Here is a 27789-nt window from a genome sequence, read left to right as displayed (position 1 = left end):
AAAAAACTACTCTAAATAAAAAGTGGAATCCCCCTACTCAAAATTTGAGTTTTCACTACCAAATTCCACATTAATAACTGCTCCATCTAAGTTGTCCTTCGGCTACATAGTATTAACTGGACTTCTTAACTTTAAAGCCTAACTTCTGCTAACACAGTTAAGTAGTTATAACAGATTATGTTTTGAATTTTTTGGGGGGGATTGGGTGTTAAGTAGGCCTTATGAATAAAGGCTGACCACTGTAAGTATCCCCAGCAGGTGTTAGTTTGTCCTAACCCTTATATCTGTCAATTTTGCTTGACAGCTTGGCTTAGTAAAAAAGGAGAAAAATATCAAAAGCACATACAACAATAAAAACATATGAAACCAAGCACATCACAAAAGAAAAAAAAATATATTGAGTAGGATCATTACAGGTTACCAGAATGCTATGTTGGAGATAATGGGCTGTTAGCATGGACATCTTTCTTTAATCCCTCCCTATAATTTGGTGACTGCATTGGAGAATTTTATTTAAGGGTCTGCCTTGTCCAGGGGCGGACTGACCATTTGGAAACAGGCACTGCCTGAGGGTCTGGGGTCAGTAGGGGGCCCCATGAGATGCCCCTGGTACCTTTTTCATAGGCTTTTTTGAGATTGGACAAGGACACAGGGGCCCCATGAGTTGTCAGTCCGCCCCTGGCCTGGTCCTTCTCCTCTGGCCCTCCACATACTCCAGCTGGATCGTTTCTTTACAGGCTCTATACAGCTTGGATCGTTGGCACTGTATTTCTCCATGTAGAAACCTTTTGTCGTCTGTTGTCACTGTTACCAGCTCTAGTCTGGATGTGGAAGGTGGGGGGAGAGTTCTGAGGACAGGGAGGGGCTGCAGGCAGAGCAGCTGCAGAGAGGAGAATGAAAGCATCAGGCACAGCTATATCAATGGATGGAGACAACCAGATGGTGGTAATGCAGAAGTGTCCAAGGCATTGTCTGACTCCCTGTGACCATCGATGGTGATGTCACCATGAAGAGCTATAGAGTGAGTATCCTGTGCATGTCATTTTCTACTAGGATTATTACAGCAATGATGACGGCTTGGTTCACTAAGCTATAACCCTCAAGTTCTTTGACTTACAGACCATAACATAATGTTAAGCTCTCATTTCTGGAGGTAACGATCGTTATGCCTTTAAGGAATCAAGCCTCAGTGAGCCATGAAATGTACAGATTAGGCCAAGAACAGAGCTGCCGACAGCACATGTTGATGCCACTGCCTAACGTGGCCTGTGCTGCCAAAGGGAACCTAGAGTAGAATATGGGAGCTACTGTTACTCTTGCTGTACGTCTTAGACTGCCATGTCGTGGCAGTTGAAGGGTTAAAACATGCATCTGCAATACTTTCCAAACAATTTACAGATGAATTTCTTCTTTGTAATAGAAACAATTTTGGTGTTTCCGTTGGGAGATTTCTCCTCTATTCCTGTTCTGGTGACCATTGTAAAATTTTGGATCTCCCATCAGGTGGCATTGATGACCACCAGGATGAATAAAGAGGGCTGATCTCCACAGCAGGGGCAGGCGGTAGTAAAGACCTTATTTACATAAAAGGTCGGCATACCACATGGGTGAACCTGAAACATACAATTTATTGGGGGTCAATTGTAAAGTGCAGACTGCAAGAAGAGACATTTCCACTGATATTTTCAGGGGAGGTATGGGCCCCCCTCAAAATGACAGACCTTGAAGTGACAGGTGTCCACTGAGGCTCTAAAATGTCAGTAGATATGTCTCTTTGTAGCACATTTCTATACCTTGTGTTTGCACTTTACAAATACAGTCATGGCCAAAAATCTTGGCACCTCTGCATTTCTGTCAGATAACGCACCACTTTTCCTGGAAAACTGTTGCAATTACAAATATTTAGGCATTCTCATTATTATAGCTTTGTTTGTATTGGTTATGTGACGGTCGAGGCATCAGACCCCAGACCTTCTCACCAAACTCGTGACCGAAGGACTAGCCAATCTAAAACCGCGCTGTCACGTGCGTAACAATGCCACACCCAGCTGCACCCTGCACACCGATTTTGGCTTCTTCTGGTAAGTTTTGGCAAACTTCAATCTGGCTTTTTTATGTTTCTATGTCACCAGTGGGGTCCTCCTGGCTCTCCTACCACAGCGTCCCTTTTCATTCAGATGATGAGCTATAGTGTGAGCTGACACAAGTTTTATCTTGGTCTTATCACTCCAGAGTCCCAGTCGTCTTCTTTTTTCAGCCTGGGCCCTGGCAAATTCTAGGCTGGCTTTTTTGTACATGGGCTTTAGGAGAGGCTTCATTCATGGACGACACCCATGCATGCCATTCCTCTGCAGTGTACGCTGTATTGTGTCACAGGAAACAATCACCCCAGTTTGGCTTTCTACTGCTTTAGCTAACTGCAGTGAAACTACATGGTAATTTTCTTCAACCCTTCCGATCAGAAGACGCTCTCATCGAGGTGTTAACTTCTGTGGACAGCCTGGACATCTCTGTGAGATGGTTGCAGTTCCATCTTTGTTAAATTTTTGTATCACTTTTGCTAAAGTATTCTGACCAGGGGCAGACTGACCATTTGTAAACTCGGGCACTGCCCGAGGGCCCAGGGTCAGTAGGGGGCCCCATGAGATGCACCTGGTACCTTTTTCATAGGCTTTTTTGAGTTTGGGCAAGGACACAGGGGCCCCATGATCCCCTATTGCCCGAGGGCCCCATGAGTAGTCAGTCCGCCCCTGATTCTGACTGATAAGTAAAGCTTTGCTGATCTTCTTGTAGCCTTCACCTTTCTTGTGTAAAGAAATTATTTTCTTTCTCAGGTCTTGGGACATTTCTCTTCTATGTACTGACATCATTAACCACTTGCCTACCGGGCACTTATACCCCCTTCCTTACCAGGCCAATTTTTAGCTTACAGCGCTGTAGCACTTTGAATGACAATTGCGCGGTCATGCAACACTGTACCCATATGAAATTTGTATCATTTTTTTCTCACAAATAGAGCTTTCTTTTGGTGGTATTTACTTTCTGCTGGATGCTTTATTTTTTGCGCTATAAACAACAAAACTGCAAAAAAATTAAAAAAAAAAAAGTTTTTGTTTCTATTAAATTTTGCAAACAGGTAATTTTTCTCCTTCACTGATGTGCGTTGATGAGGCTGCACTGATAGGCAGCACTGATGGGCACTGATAAATGGCACTGATAGGCAGCACTGAAGGGCACTGATAGGCGGCACTGATGATGGGTACTAATGAGGTAGCACTGATAGGCGGCACTGATGATGGGTACTGATAGTCAGCACTGATGGGCACTGACTGGCGGCACTGCTGGGTATTGACTGGTGCAACTGCTGGGCACTGACTGGCGCAACTGCTGGGCACAGGTGGGCGGTACTGCTGGGCACAGGTGGGCGGAGCTGGTGGGTGGCACTGCTGGGCACCGATCATCAGGGCACTGATCATCAGTGCCCTGATGATCCGTGCCGATCCCTGCTCTGACAACTACCGGTTCTCGACAGTACTTTCTTCACACTCTGACAGCATGAGGAAAGTGCAGCCGAGAACCGGCAATTGCATTTCTCTGTGATCATTGGACATGGCTGATCACGTGGTAAAAGGCCGCTGTGATTGGCCTTTTACCACATCACGTGATCAGCTGTGTCCGTAGGACACAGCGATCATGGAGATCGCCAGGAGCGCCCCCCGAGGTCGCGCAGGAGAATGCATTCTGGGAGGATGTCATATGACACCCTCCCAGAACTGGCTGGCTGCAGTGTAGCTGTCATTCGGCTATCTGCAGTCGGCAACTAAAGGTGTTTTCTTTGTTAAGTAACACTCTTCTATAATCACCTGTCTGCTGGACTCCTGTTTCATGAATAATTAGACTGACCTGGAGTTGAATTCTTGTTATTTAGGATTTTGTTGTTTAAAATTTAGCTTTCTCCCGAAGACTTTTATTGGGGTGTATTTATTTTTGCAACATGGTCTTGAATGAATTTGTTAGGAAAAATACATTTCTGTGTGTGCAAATTAACAAATCTTCTGTGCAGTCAATGGCCCACATTTGTGGGAGGATTTGTGTAGTTTAGTGTCCCATAGAAAATGTTGATTCTGAAAGGAATGTAAAGGTTTTCTGACAAATCTGTTGGGGTGTACTCATTTATGCTGAGCACTCTGTGTGTGTGTATATGTATGTGTATGTATATATATCAGGGGCAGACTGACAACTCATGGGGCCCCCAGGCAATAGGGGATCATGGGGCCCCTGTGTCTTTGCCCTCAAAAAATCCTATGAAAAAGGTACCAGGGGCATCTCATGGGGCCCCCTACTGACCCCGGGCCCTCGGGCAGTGCCTGAGTTTCCAAATGGACAGTCTGCCCCTGATATATATATATATATATATACACACACACACACATATATACACACACCTAAAATAAAAGTCCCATAAAGAAAATAGAAAAGTCCAGTGCCAAAAATGATAAGAAAGTGTATAGAATTGAATCTTCAATCCTTCAACGAATAAAGTGCTCAGTGATTCCACCAAGAGAATATACAAGCCGCTCACCTCACCACCATGACCCCTGAACAAAGAGACAAAGCATAGGCATGGTGGGCCTTGACCTTCAGTCGATAGTAATTTGGTAACTGACAGCCGTTATATATGGAAAACCTCAAGCAAGGGGTGCATTAATGCACTTGCAAATAAAAAAAAAACACTAGTGTTCTATGTATAAAAACTTTACGGCAAAAATTAGGATAAAACTTACAGACTGGGGCACTAAAACAGTGCTAAGATGCAAACTTAACATACCAAGATGGCCGGGGGATGAGGTCACGAGTCTGGCTTCTCCCCCCATACGAGTTTTGTCCAGGGCGGGACAAAGTTTTTATCATGTGTATAATTTCAGTACTATCAAATAATATATGTTTGTGCTGCTGCAGGATGAGGAAAAGCTGAAACTGGACCAGTTCCTATCAGACTTGGCCCTTCTCGGTTCCCTACAGGTAAGGTTTATTTTTTTAAAATGTTAATATAACTAGAATGTATAGTTTTTATTTCTTTTTAATATGATTAGGACTAAAAAAATAATGTATTTACTCAGTTATATATGAAATACTGCAGATTGATATTTATTTTTTCATTTCCAGCCTGCAAGTGGAGCTGTAGGCTGCTTTTCATGCATTTACCTGTGTATTAGTGGCTGCTCTGTTGAGAAAAAAAAAGTGTTTTGCAGACCTTTACCACTTGCCTATTGAGGCAGATTTAAACATTTTCACACACACTAGAAATTACTTTAAAACTCCCAATGAATTACCATATATATTTTCTGAAACAGAGACACTGAAGAATAAAATTGTGGCAGTTGCAAGTTTCTGTGTTGCTTGATACTTGTACATTTGGTTATGAAATGCATAATTCCAGGACATTATTATTATTATTATTATACAGGATTTATATATTATTATTATTATTATTATTATTATTATACAGGATTTATATATTATTATTATACAGGATTTATATATTATTATTATTATACAGGATTTATATATTATTATTATACAGGATTTATATATTATTATTATACAGGATTTATATGGCGCCAACAGTTTGCTCAGTGCTTTACAATATAACGGGAGACAATACAGCAACAATACAGTTCAATACAAGAGGGAAAGGAGGGCCCTGATCCTGGGAGCTTACAATCCAGGAGGAATAAATACACTAAAATGTATTTTAGTGCAAACAAACACACTATTATACTCAGTTTTTGGTCAAATATAAAAGATGAGATGAGATTGGCTCAAATATATAGACACCAAACATGCCAAACCTTAAAATTGTCACAAAAAACTACGGTACCCCAATTTATGTTCACATACAACTGCGTGCCATACGTTTGTACTGGGGTGTGTACGGGGTGATGGAGTGCTTTTAAATTGTTTCATTATTATATTTATTTTAATTGTAATGAAAAAAACCTTTTTATTTTCCCTTATTTAACTTTGCTATCACAAAGGGGCTATGTGATAGCGTGGGCAGGTGACAAGTCTTTATCTTGGAGACGTCGGGGGTCTATTAGACCCCCATGCACCTTCCAACCCCCATAAAAGATTTGCCTGGATCACTTCTATCTAAAAGCTCTAAAAAACAGAAACTTTCCTATCAAATACTTACCATCATTTTCCTTTCCTGATGGACTCCATGGCAGACTGTATGGGTTAGTCCCGCCTCTCCTCTCCTATAGGACCCCACTCCCATAAATCTTTGCTCCTCGCCAGAGGCCGTGTTCCATAACTAGCCTATTCATGGCATTGGGAGGGTACTCCTGCTGCCATGGAGTCCATCAGGAAAGGAAAATGACAGTAAGTATTTGATAGGAAATTTTACGTTTTCCTGACAGACTCCATGGCAGCCTACGTATGGGAAATAACTAGCCATACACACAGGGGTGGGCAGTTACTCAAACAAAGACTTTAATTTGCTCCATCAACCGACAGGACTTTCAAATCAAAATTAACAGAGGATAAGGAGACAGGCTCTACACTGTAATGAGCCATAAAAGTGTTGATTGAGGACCATGAGGCCGCTCTGCAGATCATCTCAGGGGCGACTTGCCGGGAAGCCACCCAGGATGTAGCCGCAACTCTCTGGTTGAGGTTGCAGTCACCGCCTCCGGAGACGCAAAGCCTTTAGCTCTGTAGGCCATTTGGATGGCCTGGAAGATCCAGGCCACGATTGACCTGGGAGACGCCCGGTCTCCTTTACTATTCCCATTTAAAAAGATGAATAGACGGTCTGACCTACGGAAGGATGCTGTGATCCGCAAGTATAGCCTTAAGGTCTCGCCTACATCCAGGGGGTGAGCGTCATCGACTCCCGAGACTCTAAATGTTGGCAGAACAATCACTTGGTCCTCGTGGAAGACTGAGGTCACTTTAACCTAGCATAGGGATGAGGACCACTCGATCTGGAAAGAATGTCAAAAACGGCTCTTTACAGCCAAGGTTCCCGATTTCGGAGACTCTTTTTGCTGATGTAACTACCACCAGACAGGTCACCGTGATGGAGAGCTCCCTCAGTATGGGAAGCCCAGCTGATTCTGGCATGCCTCCAGAGAAGAAGTCGAGGACAAGGGGCAGGTCCCATTTTGGGAACCTCGGTTTCCTCTGGGGCCTCAACCTTACTGCCCCTTTGAAGAATTGCCAAATCAGAGAGTGGTTGGTCCATGATACTTCAGGGAAGGCCGAGATGGCTGACACTTGAACCCTGAGGGTGCTGACTGACAGGGGCAGGTCCAGGCCCGAGTGCAGGAATCCCAGGACATCCTGAACCCTCGGATTACTAAAGGATCCATCCACAGTTGAGATATAGTCCACAAACTTAGACCAGACTCATCTATAGACCCTGTTGGTACTTGGTCTTCTAGGATTCATCAGGGTAGGGATGACTTCAACAGGACAGCCTAAGGCATCTAACCTCCCCCTCTCAAGAACCAGACGATTAGATGAAGCTGGGCTTGGCAAGGGTGAAGAATGGCCCCCTGCAACAGCAGGTCTGGCCTGAGAGGGAGAGGAACTGGATCCCGAAAGCTGAGCTGCGCCAGTAAGGGAAACCATGGTCTGTTCAACGAGTATGGAATTACAGCCACTACCTCCACCGCTTCTGCTCAGAGCCTCTGAAGAAACCTGAAGATGACAGGGACCGGGGGAAATGCATACGCCATGCAAAACCCCCACTGGTCCATCAGAGCATCTACCTTGAAGGCCTGCGGACAGCGATTCCTGGTGTAGAACATTCCCAATTTGCTGTTGTACAGGGAGGAAAACAGGTCGACTTCCGGACTGATCACGAGGGTCAGTATCTACTTGAAAACTTCTGTGTTGAGAGACCACTCATTGTTGTCCAACTGAACCCTAGAAAGGAAGTCTGCCCTTAGATAGATATAGATCTATATCTGCCCTAGAAATTGAAGCCGCCCAGACATGCTGAAAATGGCAAAGGCGTGCCCCCACCTGGCCTGCCTGAACGGGCCCAATCTCAAAAGGATTTTGTGACCTCACAACCTCCAGAGGTCGGGCCCTTGGATTTCTGAAAAGATGAACGACTTCTCCTCCAGCTTCTCTTGGATTTGCTGCCTGGCTTGTAGAGGCGCGCATCCCTAGCTCATTCTGAGCCTTGATATCTGGGCTGAGCCCTCTTCTGGCCTAGCAGACGCCAATCCTGGGGCAGGAAACCGGACCTCCCGCCTGTAACCCAGGCTATAGCGCTGCACAGTTTGTTCCCAAACAGGGAGGAACCCTCAAAGGGGATCTTGCACCAAGCCTGCTTAGAGGCTGGATCAGCCAACCAGGGCTAAAGCCACAACGCACGCTTGGCTGTCACCGAGGACAGCATAGCCTGAGCCAGCAGACGGGTAAGGACGATCGAGGCCTCCCCCAGAAAGGCAGATGCCAACCTCAGCTCCTGAATATGTAACCATATGGACCGTCCATATTATGTGCATAGAACAAAGAAATATAATATAATTCAGTCCCACATCAGTGAAAATAGTGCATATCTATTTTCTGGATTGTGAACTCTTCCTACAATACAACAGGTACTCCACTGTGCTCAGGATTGTGCCCCACATGGACTGACACTCACCATCATCCAATGACCACCTATCTCTAGAATAGTCATTCGTGCTTTTGGGACTATCCCAGTGAAACGATTGTTGCAATTTGTGACCACCTCTCCTCGGAGTAAGTTGTAACTCAAAATAGACAAGCTCCAGGAAGCCAACTTTCTCCACAGGCAGAGTAGGCAATAAGTTACCATCTGGCTGGAACGTGCATGTTCTCCCTGTGCTTGCGTGGGTTTCCTCTGGGTACTTGGGTTTCCTCCCAAGGTGGCGAGTACCTGGAGGAAACCCACGCAGGCACAGGGAGAACATGCAAGCTCCAGCCAGATGGTGACTGCCTGCCTGTGGAGGAAGTTGGCTTCCTGGAGCTTGCCCTGGACTGACAGTAATTTTTTAATCTTCTGGGTTCAGTGACACTGAGCATCATTAAACCTGGAAGAATGAGGAAATTTAGAGGTGGAGGGACTATGGGGGACAGCTGCAGATTGAAGGTAAGTATTGCAGTCTGAGCTTTTTTTTTTTTTTCCATTGCTGACTGGGGGGCTGTTTTTAGTAATAAAAATGTATACTGGAGATGGGCTTTAACTATAATGTCCTAATTATTGTTGATCAGGGATTCCGATACTTCCAGCCTTGGCTGAGGGGGAGGGAGGAGATTCTGCTCACTGTGGTGAATGATGATTTGGTGAGTACCAAGATATGATCATGATCAGTCCTCCATAGATATGAGTCCGGTTTCTCACCATCTTTCATTATCTTGTCTCCTAGAGCTGCCCGTTTCTGCGCTCTCCAGGGTCCCTCGAAAGTGATGCCAGCGGTCATCTGCCCACATACAGCAGTGGCCAATCCACACCCCGGTATTTATAGATAATTTCATCTTTTTAATTAGCATCCCCACCCAACCTAAAGTTGGCCATGCATGTAGACATTTGATGGAACGGCCATACTATCAGTTTCATCTTCTGCCCACAATGCAAAGCAATAGTGAAGACATATGGCAATGGTGAACAAAAGAAGACATAATGATGTTTTCGATCAATCTCAAGACTCTAAATTTGGCTTTTTTCCATTTCCATTGATTCGAAGGTTCACTTGCAGTATTTATTGAAGCTGTCATACAGTATGTACAGTATATTCACAAAATTAATGAAAAAATACCGAATACCAGTTTCCACTGTGCAGCGCTGTGTTCAAAAATAAAGTACAAAAATATATTACATTTAATATCATAAAAAATCAATTTATTAAAAAATCAAATTCATACAAAAAATCTAAATCAATTTTATAAATATATATAAAACAAGCGTGATGTAGTCATGATGCTCAAATAATTAATAATGTCAATATAAATCAGATACAATTTATAACACGTTCAAATTAAGAGTTCAGTTTTCAAAAAGTGACATTTTTAATGATTTTGTGAATATTGCATCGGGGTCTGTACTGCAACTGCAGAGATGATGATTTAGTTATATTAACAACACAGGTTGTAATACATCAAGAGCGTGGAGTAGGGCACGTTTCATTGTCATATGTATAGACAGAAATGTTGGGGTTCATTTAAATAAAATTGATTGAATCAAAATTTTGCACAATTTCAAAGGAGCATTCAACTGTTATAGGTCCAGTTTCAACTGTGACCAAATCCTAGTAGTGGACCAAACTCTTAGGTGTAGAGTAGCTAGCATCTGGTGATTACTTTCAATCTGGTGATTACTTTCACTTTCTCAATTTGAGATTCCTGGTGAATTGAAATGAGGTGAAAGTCGCCCCATGCACAGGGCTGGATCTAGCCTGTCTGATCTGGGGGGTGTAATAAAAAAAAAAAGTCAGGGGGCACAATGTCACACCCTGGGAAACACTAGTATGTATAAGGATGTCATTAGATTAGGGTGATTAAACAGAGCCTCTGCACCTTTATATCAGCTATCCCTGTCCCCCTTTACATTAGGAGTCCTCATCAGAGTCTCTCTTACATCAAAAGTACTCATAAGAGTCCCCCTTTACATCAGGGTCCCCATCAAAGTGCCCCCTTATATCAGAGTCCCCATTAGATCAGGTGTCCCCATCAGATGTACCCTTACATCAACTGTTCCCAGCAGAGTGCTCCCTTACATCAGGGTCCCCACCAGAGTGCTCCTTTACATCAGGTGTCCCCATCATGGTGCTCCCTTACATCATAGTGCTCCTTTACATCAGGTGTCCCCATTATAGTGCTCCTTTACATCAGGTGTCCCCATCATAGTGCTCCTTTACATCAGGTGTCCCCATCATAGTGCTCCTTTACATCAGGTGTCCCCATCATACTGCTCCTTTACATCAGGTGTCCCGATCATAGTGCTCCCTTACATCATAATGCTCCTTTACATCAGGTGTCCCCATCATAGTGCTCCCTTACATCATAATGCTCCTTTACATCAGGTGTCCCAATCATAGTGCTCCCTTACATCATAGTGCTCCTTTACATCAGGTGTCCCCATCATAGTGCTCTCTTACATCAGGTGTCCTCATCATAGTGTTCCATTACATCAGATGTCCCCATTATAGTGCTCCTTTACATCAGGTGTCCCCATCATAGTGCTCTATTACATTAGGTGTCTTCATCACAGTGCTCTCTTACATCAGGTGTCCCCATCATAGTGCCCCTTACATCAGGGTCCCCATCATAGTGCCCCTTACATCAGGGTCCCCATCATAGTGCCCCTTACATCAGGGTCCCCATCATAGTGCTCTCTTATATCAGGTGTCCTCATCATAGTGTTCCATTACATCAGGTGTCCCCATCATAGTGCTCCCTTACATCAGGTGTCTTCATCACAGTGCTCCCTTACATCAGGTGTCCCCATCATAGTGCCCCTTACATCAGGGTCCCCATCATAGTGCCCCTTACATCAGGGTCCCCATCACAGTGCTCTCTTATATCAGGTGTCCTCATCATAGTGTTCCATTACATCAGATGTCCCCATCATAGTGCTCCTTTACATCAGGTGTCCCCATCATAGTGCTCTATTACATCAGGTGTCTTCATCACAGTGCTCTCTTACATCAGGTGTCCCCATCATAGTGCCCCTTACATCAGGGTCCCCATCATAGTACCCCTTACATCAGGGTCCCCATCATAGTGCTCTCTTATATCAGGTGTCCTCATCATAGTGTTCCATTACATCAGGTGTCCCCATCATAGTGCTCCCTTACATCAGGTGTCTTCATCACAGTGCTCCCTTACATCAGGTGTCCCCATCATAGTGCCCCTTACATCAGGATCCCCATCATAGTGCTCTCTTATATCAGGTGTCCTCATCATAGTGCTCCTTTACATCAGGTGTCCCCATCATAGTGCTCCTTTACATCAGGTGTCCCCATCATAGTGCGCCCTTACATCAGGTGTCCCCATCACAGTGCTCACTTACATCAGGTGTCCCCCATCATAGTGCTCCCTTACATCAGACTGCTATATACTGCTGATGAGAAAAGGTATTTAGCAGTTTATATTTACTAAAATAATTGCATTTCCATGTTGTGTGTACTGTGGGAGACCAGATATAGTGAATGCAGGGTCCGGGGAGAGCGGATATAGTGAATGCAGGGTCCGGGGAGAGCGGATATAGTGAATGCAGGGTCCGGGGAGAGAGGATATAGTGAATGCAGGGTCCGGGGAGACCAGATATAGTGAATGCAGGGTCCGGGGAGAGAGGATATAGTGAATGCAGGGTCCGGGGAGACCAGATATAGTGAATGCAGGGTCCGGGGAGAGCGGATATAGTGAATGCAGGGTCCGGGGAGACCGGATATAGTGAATGCAGGGTCCGGGGAGACCAGATATAGTGAATGCAGGGTCCGGGGAGACCAGATATAGTGAATGCAGGGTCCGGGGAGACCGGATATAGTGAATGCAGGGTCCAGGGAGACCAGATATAGTGAATGCAGGGTCCGGGGAGACCAGATATAGTGAATGCGGGGTCCGGGGAGAGAGGATATAGTGAATGCGGGGTCCGGGGAGACCGGATATAGTGAATGCAGGGTCCGGGGAGACCAGATATAGTGAATGCAGGGTCCGGGGAGACCGGATATAGTGAATGCAGGGTCCAGGGAGACCAGATATAGTGAATGCAGGGTCCGGGGAGACCAGATATAGTGAATGCGGGGTCCGGGGAGAGAGGATATAGTGAATGCGGGGTCCGGGGAGACTGAATATAGTGAATGCAGGGTCCGGGGAGAGCAGATATAGTGAATGCAGGGCCCGGGGAGACCACATATAGTGAGTGCAGGGTCCGGGGAGAGCGGATATAGTGAATGCAGGGTCCGGGGAGACCAGATATAATGAATGCAGGGTCCGGGGAGACCAGATATAGTGAATGCGGGGTCCGGGGAGACCGGATATAGTGAATGCAGGGTCCGGGGAGACCGGATATAGTGAATGCAGGGTCCGGGGAGACCAGATATAGTGAATGCGGGGTCCGGGGAGACCGGATATAGTGAATGCAGGGTCCGGGGAGACCAGATATAGTGAATGCGGGGTCCGGGGAGAGCGGATATAGTGAATGCGGGGTCTGGGGAGACCAGATATAGTGAATGTGGGGTCTGGGGAGACCAGATATAGTAAATGCAGGGTCCGGGGTTTAGTAACACTTTAAGACATGTAAATTTATTTTTTTCTTTGACAGAGGATCTGCCTTGCTGCCCCCTGCCTCACCATGTGAGAGAGAAATCGCTATTCCGGTAAGATTTTTCCATAAATACCATTCTTTTTTCAGATGTTAAAGCAGAACTCCAGCCAACAATAGCAAGATAAAAATGAATAGGCCACTAGGCGATACAATGACAAAACCAGCTTTTGCTGCCATCACCTTTAGTCCAGAGATTTCCTCCTGCAGTACTTTTTTTCTGCCACTAGATGTCCTCAGTCCAATGACCAGCAGCATTCAACCTACTTCCTCAGCCCAGGTTGTCCTAAACCCATCCCCAGCCTGTGACTGGACAGTGAAAGGAGAAGCAGCACATTGATCAGCTCATCTCTCCGCCACTCTGCTCTCTTCTCAAATCAGAATGCTCCTAGTGCTGCTTCTTCCTTTCACACTCCAGCCCTGCTGTACAGGACTGCAGGTCATATTAAGATACTTACACAGATCATATATAAAACAATATATTTAATGATGTAATGATTACAGAGCTGCATTCATTGGTGTATTTCATTTCTACCTGGAATTCAGTTTTAAGTCAAGACTCCAGGAAAACAGCCAAATATACAGTTAAAATAAACAATACGAGGCGGTATCTAAAGGTTTGGGACTAGTTTTGTAACACACCAACAGATGGTAGCACAAGGCTGCACACACAGTCACAGGGAGCACCGACCTTTATTAGTCCGTGTGCGAAAAGACATTGTCCTGTGTACATTGGGAGCTGTGCAACTGGTGCTATTCTGAGCACATGTGTTACCACGTCCACTATTTTATCATGGACAGCAAGTTAGAAGAACAAACGTGAAATTCTGCTTCAAACCCGTACACCCAAGTTTCATCACCAGTAATGATCCTCAACATGGACGGGTCATCCACGGCACGCCGATTGAGTTCTTGGCAGAGTTTGAGATGGTGTTCCTTCTGCTCCGGGGTCAGCAGTCTGGGGATGAACTTGGCAGCAACGCACATGCATGCTCAAATCACACGTGAGGATTGCCTGGACTGTTCCGTATGACACCCCGACAATGGCAGCCATGTTGTGGATTGTTCTCCGATAATCATCATGCAAAAGTTGCCGAATGGCTTTGACATTTTCAGCGGTGGAGCTTGTTGAAGGTCTTCCTGATCTCTCGGCATCTTCCAGTGATGTTCTTCCGTTCCACTCAGAACACCTCGAACGACTCATTGCAGCATCACCGTAAACTTGCCGAATCATGTCAAACGTCTCTGTGGCAGATTTGCCCGGTTTCACGCAGAATTTCACGTTCGCTCTTTGTTTTAACTCGCTGTTCGTGATGAAATAGAAGGCGTGGTAACGCACGTGGTCAGAATAGCACCAGTTGCACAGCTCCCGATGTACACAGGATGATGTCTTTTGGCACACTGGCTTATGAAGGTCAGTGCTCCCTGTCACTGTGCGTGCAGCCTTGTGCTGCCATCTGCGATTTTTATTCCCTTCCTTTTAGATTGTAAGCTCCATGAGCCGGGCCCTCCTATTCCTTCTGTACTGAACTGTATTGTAATTGTACTGTCTCCCTTTATATTGTAAAGCGCTGCGCAATTGTTGGCGCTATATAAATCCTGTATTATCGGTTGGCGTCTCAAAACTTTTTGATACCACCTCGTACCTGCCAGAGGATTTGTAATTTTTCTCAGCCAGTTCCAGGGGCGGACTGACAACTCATGGGGCCCCCGGGCAATAGAGGATTATGGGGCCCCTGTGTCCTTTCCCACACTCAAAGCACACACAAAAAAGCCTAGAAAAGGGTACCAGGGGCATTTAATGGGGCCCCCTACTGACCCCGGGCCCTCGGGCAGTGCCCGAGTGCTCCAATGGTCAGTCCACCCCTGGCCAGTTCTATAATCCAGACAGCACAGCCAAATCCTAGTCCCTGGAATTTGACATACTTCCATTGCTTAGAGAAATTAATATCTTAAATTTACCACTCTATTTCTTTCAGCACTGCAGTTAGGCAATACCTGTCCCCCAGCCTATGTCTGGATGTGGAGAGAGCAGCAGCATGCTGTTAAGGTCATCCCCGTACTCCCACTCCTGTAAGCACATTTACAGTGTTAGACTGCAATTGTTAAGCCAATGAATAAAGCTCTGACTGTTTCACGGAACATAGTGCAGGGGGGTTACAGGAATCAGCACTGAGTCAAATACCAATGGAACATAACCAATAAAGTCGTGTATCTGGCTGCTCGTCCCTATATGAATACATGTACCCAAAGAACCCCCCATGGGACTTTAATGCAGCAATAGGATCATACATATATTGAAAGAGACATTTTGTTAAAAGAGATTTTCGTCAACTTTATTACATATATATTTCCATTGTAATATTACATACATGGTTTCTAAAAAGAATATTGCTCTGACCGTGTTCCTACAAGAGAACTCTTAATACAAAAATATGAAACCACACAGAAAAGAAAGAAAATGCCCCGACGCGTTTCGATCATTCCACATTCTAGATCTTCCCCAGGAGGCATGAGAGACAAAGGGCTTTAAAAACATATATCAGAGCCAAAGAGGGGATGACTTCCAAGATGGGAGGCTAGATATCATGTTCTGGTGGGGTGCATCATCCAAGAGACCAAGAGTGGTCAGATGTAGGCCACCAGACAGCAAGGACTAACAGAGGGGCACCAAAACATCCCCCCAATGGGACGTGTCTTGAGCAGGCCAATATATGGAACAAATAGAATGTCACTCGGTAATGGATGTAGCAACTGAAGGAAATAGAGCGGTAAATTTAAGATATTCATTTCTCCAAGGAATTATTAATATTATTATTACATCGAGTTTATATAGCGCCAAAGGGTTTGCTCAGCGCTGTACAATAGGGGGGGGGGGACAATACATGAAACAGTACAACAATAACAAACAACGTACGAGGGGATCGAGGGCCCTACTCTTTCGAGCTTACAATCTAGGAGGGAGGGGGTAGTGGTACAGGAGGAAGTGGCTGTGGGGGATGGAGTGGTGGGAGGAATGAAGGAGAACGGCTGTTAGGTGAGGGTGGGGTAGGCTTCCCTGAAGAGATGGGTTTTGAGGGAGCGCCTGAATTTGAGGAGGGAAGGCAACAGTCTGATGGATTGGGGCAGTGAGTTTCAGAGGATGGGGGAGGAGCTGGAGAAGTCTTGCAGTCGTGCGTGGGAGGAGGAGACCAGGGAGCAAGATAGAAGGAGGTCCTGTGAGGAGCGAAGGGTACGGGTAGGGTGGTATTTGGGAATCAGGTTAGTGAGGTAGGTAGGGGCAGTGTTGTGAACGGCTTTGTAGGTCAGGGTTAGAAGTTTACATTTGATGCGTTGGGCAATCGGGAGCCAGTGGAGGGAGAGGCAGAGAGGGGTGGCAGAGGTGGAGCGGGTGGTGAGGTGGATGAGTCTAGCCGCTGAGTTCAGGATGGTCTGGAGCGGGGAGAGCTTGCACTGGGGTAGGCCGGTGAGAAGAGAGTTGCAGTAGTCAAGGCGTGAGATGATGAGGGAGTGTACTAGAAGTTTGGTCGTGTCTGGGGTAAGGAAGGTATGTATCTTGGCAATGTTGCGGAGGTGGAGCCTGCATGTGTTTGGTCTTTGTTCCATGGGATTTGACATACTTCCATTCCTTACAAAGTGGCCCGTAAGACAAGTCTGCAAGGAGGCAAAAAAAAAAAAAACTGTGTATGTAATAATACAATGGAAATGTGTATGTAATAAAGTTGACAAAAATCTCTTTTAACAAAATGTCTCTTTCAATATATGTATGATCTTATTGTTGCATTAAGGTCCCACTTGGGGTTCTGTGGGGTAAATATAATGGAAGGGCTTTGTTAAAGCTGAGCTCTGCGTATAACAAGAAAAACTGGCCCTTGAAGTTTTCTCTACTTACTTTACCTTTCTCTCTTTTTTTTTTAATAGGAAACACACTGCACTCTGTTTCTATTGGCTGCCTATGCCAAGTATGGTCGCCCGTACGTCTGGGTCCGGTCCAATCACCAACGATTTAGCGGGACGGAGCTCTGTGATAGGGACTCGCCTCTGACACTGCCGTGTTACTCAGAGTGGGACACCAAGGGTGAGGGATAACTGTCCGGGACCAATGAAGTATTGCTAAATATGTAGGGCAGCACAATGGCTAAATGGCTAGCACCTCCGCCTGGGGTCGCTGGTTTGAATCCCAACCACGGCACCACCTGCCTGGAGTTTGCATGTTCTCCCTGTGCCTGTGTGGGTTTCCTTCAGGAACTCCAGTTTCCTCCCACACTCCAAAGACATGCTGGTAGGCAGGGGCGGACTGACAACTCATGGGGCCCCCAGGCAATAGGGGATCATGGGGCCCCTGTGTCCTTGCCCAAACTAAAAAAAGCCTATGAAAATGGTACCAGGGGCATCTCATGGGGCCCCCTACTGACCATGGGCCCTCGGGCAGTGCCAGAGTTTCCAAATGGTCAGTCCGCCCCCGCTGGTAGGTTAATTGGCTCCTGTCTAAATTGTCCCTAGTAGGTGTATGTATGAATGTGAGTTAGGGACCTTAGATTGTACACCCCTTGAGGGTTAGGGACCTTAGATTGTACACCCCTTGAGGGTTAGGGACCTTAGATTGTACACCCCTTGAGGGTTAGGGACCTTAGATTGTACACCCCTTGAGGGTTAGGGACCTTAGATTGTACACCCCTTGAGGGTTAGGGACCTTAGATTGTACGCCCCTTGAGGGTTAGGGACCTTAGATTGTACGCCCCTTGAGGGTTAGGGACCTTAGATTGTACTCCCCTTGGGGGTTAGGGACTGATGTGAATGTACAATATATATGTAAAGTGCTGCGTAAATTGATGGTGTTATATAAGTACCTGTAGCTCTTTACTTGTTATACAGTTTTCCCACTTCAGTCCCAAGCCGTTTCTGGCATTTTTTGTTTACAATTATAAAAAAATGTCTTAGAACCCCAAAACATTATATATATATATAAAATTAATTTTTTAAAGTGGAGCTCCACCCAAAAGGCTTTGTCCCCCACTCCCTGTTAAGGATTGGCACCTTTGGGGAGCGGGTACCCGAATTTGACAGGTACCCACTCCCACTTCTGGTGCGATTGCCTAAAGCGATCGGAAGCGGAAGTTGTCCTCCCCCCTCCCTGTAGTCTTCTGGGACACATGACAGGTCCCAGAAGACTATGGGGCCATTCACAAAGTGCAGGTCTCCTCGCACATGCGCAGTGGGCACCCTGCTGTGCAGCCGCAAGCTGTCAAAGCCCGTTGCCCACACTGAAGATGCCAGGGAGAGAAAACGGCCGGTGAAACCAGCCATGGTGAGGAAACCAATGGACCGAGGGACAGGTAAGTGTCTGTACCTTACATTGTACGCCCCTTGAGGGTTAGGGACTGATGTGTATGTACTACAGTATATATATATATATTTATTTATTTGTTTCAGGTACTTATATAGCGCCATCAATTTACAAAGCACTTTACATATATATTATACAGTCACATCAGTCCCTAACCCTCAAGGGGCGTACAATCTAAGGTCCCTAACTTACATTCATACATACACATACTAGGGCCAATTTAGACAGGAGCCAAATCACCTACCAGCATGTCTTTGGAGTGTGGTAGGAAACCAGAGTACCCGGAGGAAACCCACACAGGCAGAACATGCAAACTCCAGGCAGGTGGTGCCATGGTTGGGATTTGAACCAACGACCCTAGCACTGCCAGGCAGAAGTGCTAACCATTTAGCCACTGTGCTGCCCTATGTATATGTGTAAAGCGCTACATAAATTGACAGCGCTTAATAAGTGCCTGAAATAAATAAAAAAATAAAATACATTTTAAAAGTCAGCAGCTACAAATTTTTTAGCTGCTGACTTTTAATTTTTTTTTTTTAATAAAAATCTAGTTTGGGTACAGTGTTGCATGACCGTACAATTGTCATTCAAAGTGTGAGAGCGCTGAAACCTGGAAATTGGCCTGGGCAGGAAGGGGGTAAAAGTGCCTGGTTATTGAAGTGGTTAAATCAACTGGAACTCCCTTTTAAAGCAGAGGCCCTAGAGAATACATTGGTTGTTTCCGCATTTTTTTATGCCACACAGTATTTGTGCAGTGGTTGTTCAAATGCGATTTTTACGGGAGAAAAAAAAAAATTTTACATTTTGTTGCAAAAAAACACAATACATAACCCAGTTTTTTTGTAAAAAATAAAAAAGATGATGTTACGCTGAGTAAGGAGATACTAAACAAGTCACACAATTGCACACCTCTGTACAACGGCGACAAATGACATCACTTTTACTAGTTATAGGCGATGCTTAAAAAGCCTTTACAAAGGACCACTTTAGATTTACAGAGGGGATCTAGCACTAGAATTACTTTCCATGATCTGACGTTTGCGGTAATATCTCACATGTATAGGAAGATCGCTGTTTGCGTGCGGGCTGGACGGATCTGTGCGTTCGCCTTTGCGCGCAAGCACATTGGGGCAGGGGACACTTTTTTCTTTTAATTATTTAATTACTTTATTTTTTTACACTGTCACTTAATTTTTTTTTAATCACTTTTATTGCTTTCACAAGCGCGCGCCACCCTACCTGCGCCGCCATTGGCGGCTAGACATGTCAATCACCGGGTCCCAGCCAGAGATTCCCCGCCGGCACCCAGAGATCGCCGTGCAAAGCTGACAGGGGAGAGACCTGTGTGTAAACAACGCAGGTCTCTCTACTGTCAGCAAGGACATGCTGCTTTGTATCTCTTTGCACAGCAGCAGGTCTCCATGGTAAAACAGCACACATAGTAAAACACACACAGCACACATGTAACCTTTTGATCCCCCCAGATGTTAACCCCTTCCTGCCCAGTGCCATTAGTACAGTGTCAGTGCTATTTATTAGCACTGATCACTGTATTAGTGTCACTGGGGATGTCAGTGGCAGTTAGTCAGCTCCCCCCAGTGTCAGAATACCTGCCGCAGTCCCGCAATAAGTCGCTGATCACCGCCATTACTAATATAAAAAAAAATTAAAATCCCAGTATCTATACCGCCATTTGTAGACGCTATAACGTTCATGTAAACCAATTGATTTACAATTTTTGGGATTTTTTTTTAGCAAAGACATGGAGCAGAATACATTTTGGCCTAAATTTATTAAGAAATTTTATTTTTTTAATTTTTTACCGGACATGTTTAATAGCAAAAAGTCAAAAATATGTTTGTTTTTTTTTCAAAATAGTCCTTTTTTTTGTTTATAGCGCAAAAAAAAAAAAATGCAGAGGTGATCAAATAACACTGAAAGAAAGCTCTGTTTATGGGGAAAAAAGGACGTAAATTTAATTTAGTACAATGTTGCATGACCGCACAATTGTCAGTTAACGTAACGCAGCGATGTGTCGCAAAGAATGGTCTGGTCAGGAAGGGGGGGGGGGGGGGGGCAAGTTTTCAACTCTGAAATGTATATTTCATCAGCACTCTTGGAAAATTCAAATCCTGGTCGATGGAGTAAAGAAATAAGTGAACCGTTGTACTTATCACAAACAAAATAAATAGCTTTTCCTCCATTTTATCACCTAGATGTTGGTGTGTGGCACGTGGTATGGGATGTCGTCGGCACATGTGTGACTCCACCCCCGCGGAACCCTCTTGCCGTGGATTTTACATATTTGAAGTCTCTTTCGCTTCCAGAACGATCTCTGTCATCGGGAGCCTTGGTCAGCTTTTTCCAATCGTTACTTCAACGAGAGCCAAGAGGGACCCCGCTGTACACCTACGGTATGTTCTCATCACTGTCTTGTCTTTCTATGAAGACCCTTTGTACCGCCTCCATGGATTGGAGGGATTCTGGTCAACCTGGGTAAGAGGAGACACTGAAACTGTGCCACAAAGACCACCTTTTATTGAATGCTTTACTTCAACGAGAGCCAAGAGGGACACCGCTGTACACCTACGGTATGTTCTCATCACTGTCTTGTCTTTCTATGAAGACCCTTTGTACCACCTCCATGGAGTGGAGGGATTCTGGTCAACCCGGGTAAGAGGAGACACCGAAACTGTGCCACAAAGACCACCTTTTATTGAATGCTTTACAGAGGCCACAAAACAGGGAACCCCTCTAAAAGGCTCCAGCAGCAAACACATCATTGTTGGAGCTCCAAACCTTGTGGCCCAGTGCGGTCTTACATTTAAAGTGACAGCACAACTATAGCACACCTCTGTTGGTATGGAGCTTGTTAGAACTTCTCTCAAGTTTTAAATAACGTTTTTTTCCCCCATTAGGGTGATTTCCTCGTACTTTTAGTTTGATTTTGGGCATATTTTATTTAAAGGGTTTTGGCATCAAATGTATATATGTCATTGGAAAAGCTTTCTAAACGACCGTACCGTACGTGCGGTCCATATTCACAGTGAGAGAGAGTCCAGGATATATGGCAGTGTATCTAAGGCCACGTGGAGACGCAGATGTCAAGTCACTGGATGACACAGGGTGCTATGGGGTCACAGGAAACACAGGAGAGCTGGGGTCACAGAAGACACAGGGGTCATTGAGTCAATAAAGGCATAGGTGTGCTCACGGCTGCTGTTAGAAACCACAGGGCCCCTTACAGCCAACCTGACAGGGCCCCCCAAATGATGAAGGCAGTCAACCTAACAGTCCCCCCCCCATCCCCACAAAAAAAAGTTTACTATGCTTCAGTTAGGAACACAGTAAGTGATTGGGACCAATCACTCATTGTATTCATTCATAAAAGGAAAGGGCTGGTAAATTACTGGAACCGATCCCCTGAATGTTTCTCTCTGCAGTAGTTGAAAGCTAGTGGGGAGGGGGAGAGGAGGAGGAGAATCCAGATTTCAACTGCTGCAGAGAGAGCCATACAGGGGATCGGTTCCAATAATTGACCTCCCCCCGCCACTCACCCTCTCTGCCCATATCCGATTCACCCAGCTGCCTGTATGTGGCCCTGCTGGCCTGGGCCACATACAGGAGGACTAAGGGTACCCCCTTATCCATGGCCCTGGGTGTGCTGGTGTCAATGGAGACACAGGGGTCACCACAGTGCACAGGGGTCACAGTCTCTACAGGCACAGAAGTATAAAGGGGGTCCCTGGAGCGACAAGATTGCAGGTGGGGTTGCTGGAGGCACAGGAGTGCTGAGGTCCCTGGAGACACAGGTGTGCATGGTCCCTGAAGGTACAAGATTGCAGGGGGGTCCCTGGAGGCACAGAAGTGCTGGGGTCCCTGGAGACACAGGTGTGCATGGTCGCTGAAGGTACAAGATTGCAGGTGGGATCCACGGAGGCAAAGGATTGCAGGGGGGTCCTTGGAGACACAGGATTGCAGGGGGGTTCCTGGAAGCACATGAATGCTGAGGTCCTTGGTGGCACAGGAATGTATGGTCACTGAAGGCACAAGAGTACATGGGTCTCTGTTGTTACACTATTGCAGGGGGATTACTAGAGGCCCAGGGGTGCAGAGTTCATTGGAGGTACAGGAGTGCTGAGGTCCCTGGATGCACAGGATTCCAGTGGGGATCCATGTACACATTTGTTGATTCTCCTTTTAGTGGTCAGCTGTATACCAGATAGGCCACATACTCTGCTACTTTAAATCAATTTCGACAATGAAAATATATACAGTGAAGGAAATAAGTATTTGATCCCCGGCTGATTTTGAATGTTTGCCCCTCACAAAGAAATGATTGGTCTAAAAATCGAATGTTCGGTGTATTGTAACACTGAGAGACAGAATAGCAACAAAAAATTCAGCAGAAATGCGTCTAACAAATGATGACTGATCTGCATGTTCGTGAGGGAAATAAGTATTTGATCCCCTTCACAAAACAGGACTTAGTACTTGGTGGCAAATCCCTTGTTGGCAATCACAGAGGTCAGATGTTTCCTGGAGTTGGCCCCCAGGTTTGCACACATCTCAGGAGGGATTTTGGCCCACTCCTCAGGGCAGATCCTCTCCAAGTCATTAAGGTTTGGTGGCTGACATTTGGCAACTCGAACTTTCAGCTCCCTCCACAGATTTTCAATCGGATTAAGGTCTGGAGACTGGCTAGGCCACTCCAGGACCTTAATGTGCTTCTTCTTGAGCCACTCCTTTGTTGCCTTGGCTGTGTGTTTTGGGTCATTGTCATGCTGGAACACCCATCCACGACCCATTTTCAATGCACTGTCCATCGTCCCTTTGATGTGGTGCAGTTGTCCTGTCCCCTTAGCAGAAAAACACCCCCAAAGCAGAATGTTTCCACCACCATGTTTGACAGTTGGGATGGTGTTCTTGGGGTCATAGGCAGCATTCCTCCTCCTCCAAACACGGCGAGTTGAGTTGATGCCAAAGAGCTGGATTTTGGTCTCATCTGACCACAACGCTTTCAACCAGTCCTCCTCTGCATCATTCAGATGTTCAGTGGCAAAATTCAGACAGGCCTGGACAAGTGCTTTGTTGAGCAGAGAGACCTTGTGGGCACTGCAGGATTTCAGTCCTTGTCAGCGTAGTGTGTTACCAATTGTTTTCTTGGTGACTGTGGTCCCAGCAGTCTGGAGATCATTGACAAGATCCTCACGTGTAGTTCTGGGATGATTCCACGCTGTTCTCATGATCATTGACACTCCATGAGGTGAGATCTTGCATGGTGCACCAGACCTAGGGAGACTGACACTTGTTTTGTGTTTCTTCCATTTGTGAATGATTGCACCAACTGTTGTCACCTTCTCACCAAGCCGCTTGGCCATAGTTTGGTAGCCCAGTCCAGCCTTGTGTAGGTCTACAATCTTGTCCCTGACATCCTTGGACAGCTCTTTGGTCTTTGCCATGGTGGAGAGTTTGGAATCTGATTGTTTGATTGCTCCTGTGGACAGGTGTCTTTTATACAGGTAACAAAATGAGATTAGCAGCACTCCCTTTAACAGACTGCTTCTAATCTCAGCTTGTTACCTGTATGAAAGACACCTGGTAGCCAGAAATCCTGCTGAATGATAGGGGATCAAATACTTATTTCCCTCATGAACATGCAGATCAGTCATCATTTGTTAGACATGCATTTCTGCTGAATTTTTTGTTGCTATTCTGTCTCTCAGTGTTACAAACACCGAACATTCAATTTTTAGACCGATCATTTCTTTCAGAGGGGGCAAACATTCAAAATCAGCAGGGGAGCATATATTTCTTTCAGTGTGTATATATACATGTGGTGGTGTCTCTGAGAACACGGCAGACTTTGCAAAGTGTAAAAAAAATAAAATAGTAAAAAAGAAACCATTTTATAAAATTTAGCTGTATATTTCTCACTGTTACCATACCCTACCACCAGTGCCGGCACAAGGTCATCCAGTGCCCAAGGCAATGATGCCAAACTGCGATATTGTATCCAGAGTTTTATGTGGTGTTAGCGCAGTAAAGGCTTCTTTCTGGCAACTTGACCATGGAGCTCACTTTTGCTCAAGTATCAAAGTATTGTGCCCCTTAAACAACCACATTGTCTTTTTTCAGAGCAGCCTGTATTTCTCCTGAGGTTACCTGTGGGGTTTTTCTTTGTATCCCGAACAATTATTCTGGCAGTTGTGGTTGCAATATTTCTTGGTCTACCTGACCATGACTTTGTATCAAGAGACCTGCAAATTTTCCACTTCTTAATTAAGTAACTGGACAGTACTGACTGGTATATTCAAGGCTTTGGATATCTTTTTATATAATTTTCCATCTTTAAAAAGTTCCATTACATTGTTATGCAGGTCTTTTGACAGTTCTTTTCTGCTCCCCACGGCTCAGTATCTAGCCTGCTCAGTGCATCCACGTAAGAGCTAACAAACTCATTGACTATTTATAAGCAGACGCTAATTGCAATTTGAAAAGCCACAGATGTGGGAAATGAACCTTTGATTACCATTTAACCCGTGTGTGTCACCTTGTGTGTCTGTACCGAGGCCAAACATTCCAGCGGATGGAAAGTTTTGATCCGGGCCATTTGGGTGATTTCTGTTATCATTATGATTTAAAAAGGAGCCAAACAACTGTGATAATAAATGGCTTCATATGATCACTGTCCCTAAATAAAAGACAGTTTTTTTGATTAATCAGTCATTTTTTCAATAGCAATGTCAAAATTTTACGATTGTAAAAATGTGGCCCCATGGACAAAGACCCACTTCCAGGAAGCTGCAAATATACATATGCTCGGTGAGAAAGGGTTAAACATAGCAATAGTAAACATGAGAATTGGTAAATATTGCACATCTCAGTCAAAGTATTTTTGAGGAAACAGACTGATCCCTCTGCAATTCACCAAACATAATGGGAGCGTGGGTCTAATCAGTACTGTTTAGGATGGCTGGAGTAGAAGAATATGAGTACCTCGAAGTGTGTTTTCCATTTTAGGGTAAGGATATGTAGGAATGGAATAGATAAGGTTGGGAATGGAAGAGGAGATAGGGAGAGAATGGGAAAGGATGGGAGGGTATAAGGTAAAATTGAGAGTCAGATATAATTAGGGAGCATGCGGGGTTGCAGACTAGGAAAAGGAAATTGAGACAGAGGCAGGGGACAAGGGGATAGATGAGGAACAAGGGAAGTGGGCAAGGTAAGGACAGGAACCCCCACCCTGAGTTCCACAATGGGGGCACCGCAGTGGTAATTAGGTAAAACTGAGAGTTAAGGTCCTACCCACATCCTAGAAGATGTAGGCTTTCCATGTTCAGAGGTGGATTCCACATTTATTTTGAGTGGGCAAATTCAGGTCTTCCATCCTCCTGATTTTCTCCACCTTACTGAGCCACATGGTTATTGTAGGTGAGGAAGGATTATTCCATTTCATGGGATGCAAGCCTTGAATGCATTTAGTAAACGGCGGGAGAACCACCTTACAATAGGATTTGAAAGGAGTGTGAAAGCTATGTAGGAGAAAGAGAAAGCAGGGCTATCTGGAATTACATAATCCATATATTTTTGAGCTATGGTCCTGACTCCACTTGAGAAGGCTCCCAGCATTGAGTGTGACCAAAATATGTGGTAAAAGGTTCCCCTCTCTGATTTTTAGAGCCAGCAAGTGTCAGTGACAGTAGGGTAAAGGGCATGGAGAAGTGATGGGATCCTGTACCACCTAGTAAGAATTATGAAATTGTAAGGTTGTGCTCATTGAACATTTCAAAGAGACACAGAAGTCCTTTTGGCACTGTTCCTGTTTGAACGATATCCCTAGGTTGCATTCCCAGAGATTCAGAAATAGAACTCATGGTTCCTGTGAAGGTATGACAAATTGGGCATAGAGAATTGTCACAATGTGCCTAAGAGGGCCTTTGTCTGTACAGAGTCATTCAAATAGGGACACTAGTCTGGTACAATGGGGACAATGTGGTAAGGAAATGTTGAAGTGCTTTCCAAAGGTCAAGCATGTTTTGCCTTTTTGCCTTTACAGTATTAGAGGATCTACTGGACCTCACGCGGCTCCACGCGCAGACACTCCAGGATCTCAAAGAGCAGAATCTCATCAAAAATCTTCTCTGAAATCTGCTATATGCAGACCAGATTAAATCTTGGACCCAACACCAAAACTTGAAACATTTTGCTGTAAAAATAACCGCTAAATTAATAAAGTAGATTTATATAACTTTCCTGTAATCTTCAGCCTGCCAATACTCCAAAAAAGGTCATTAAATGGGCCTTTCAGTGACTTTACATGTCTGTACGAATGAATTCTGGACATGTCAGAATAAACAGCAACTGAATAATTTTTCAGAAGAGTTCCACAATTTACCATTAAAAAGCCTTCCTTGTGCTCCACTCCAATGATTTTCCTTAGGTTGACATATCATCAATCTGGTGCAAGAAGAAACATTTCCTCTCCCTTCATATTCTGGCTGTAAATTGTAAATTTGTGTTAAGTCATGGTGAGAGTCTGAAGCTGGGGCTGATCTGTGTTGGGCATTGGTGAACAGGCACCAGGATTTATGATTGTGTCATCTCAGTCCATGAAGTAGATGGTGATCCTGGATGATGCCAAACAAAGAAAGCTTCATCGTTCTGGAGAGAAGTGCACCTGAAGGCGTTGCAGGATGTCTTGTGTGGTATTGTTGAAGATGACAAGCTGAAAAAGAACATGACCAACGCAGAGACAATGGCCACGTGATAGGTGCACCTGAGAGATATGCAGGGTTCTTTAATTACAGAATATCATGCAGGCTGAAGATTACATTAATGATACATAAAGTTGACTTTCTAGATCACCGTAACATCTCTACAGAATGGAAGGAACCCAAGACCTACCCAGTCATATTTTATGGACCTGAAATCCCGATCTCTATATCCTATGTCAACTTTCTTATCCTTCTTTTTTTATAAATAACGTATTGTACTAATAATGCTGTTAATAAAATTATTAAATAACATTCTTGTCGTTATTTTTCAAAGCCTTCAAAGAGGGGAAGCAGTTTTGCGTACATTAGAGTCTTATGTCTCAGGTTTGGAAAGCTTTTAAGTTTAATACATTGGACTT

General features: G+C 44.9%; 1 protein-coding gene across 1 annotated transcript; it reads left to right on the top strand.

The window, feature by feature from the left end:
* Nucleotides 1-559: 559 nt before the first annotated feature.
* On the top strand, nt 560-27682 carry LOC149448931 (uncharacterized). Its single transcript, XM_089694036.1, has 8 exons — nt 560-1021; nt 4960-5022; nt 9256-9327; nt 9411-9499; nt 13307-13361; nt 17228-17384; nt 20870-21067; nt 26713-27682. The coding sequence occupies exons 1-8, from the start codon at nt 1007-1009 to the stop codon at nt 26799-26801; spliced, it is 738 nt and encodes a 245-aa protein (XP_089550162.1). The 5' UTR covers nt 560-1006; the 3' UTR covers nt 26802-27682.
* The last annotated feature ends 107 nt before the right edge of the window (nt 27683-27789 follow it).

This window comes from Staurois parvus, unplaced genomic scaffold (assembly GCF_062004578.1).
Source record: "Staurois parvus isolate SC_StPar_1 unplaced genomic scaffold, SC_StPar_1.0 ptg000647l, whole genome shotgun sequence".
In the NCBI taxonomy this organism is placed as follows: Eukaryota; Metazoa; Chordata; class Amphibia; order Anura; family Ranidae; genus Staurois; species Staurois parvus.
Note: the sequence above shows the minus strand (reverse complement) of the source record. Positions and strands in the feature narration are given on the sequence as shown.

Coding starts and splice junctions, on each gene's coding strand:
- LOC149448931 (XM_089694036.1), top strand. Junction 5,023..9,255: donor CCCTTCTCGGTTCCCTACAG/GTAAGGTTTATT, acceptor ATTGTTGATCAG/GGATTCCGATACTTCCAGCC. Junction 9,500..13,306: donor AGTGGCCAATCCACACCCCG/GTATTTATAGAT, acceptor TTTCTTTGACAG/AGGATCTGCCTTGCTGCCCC.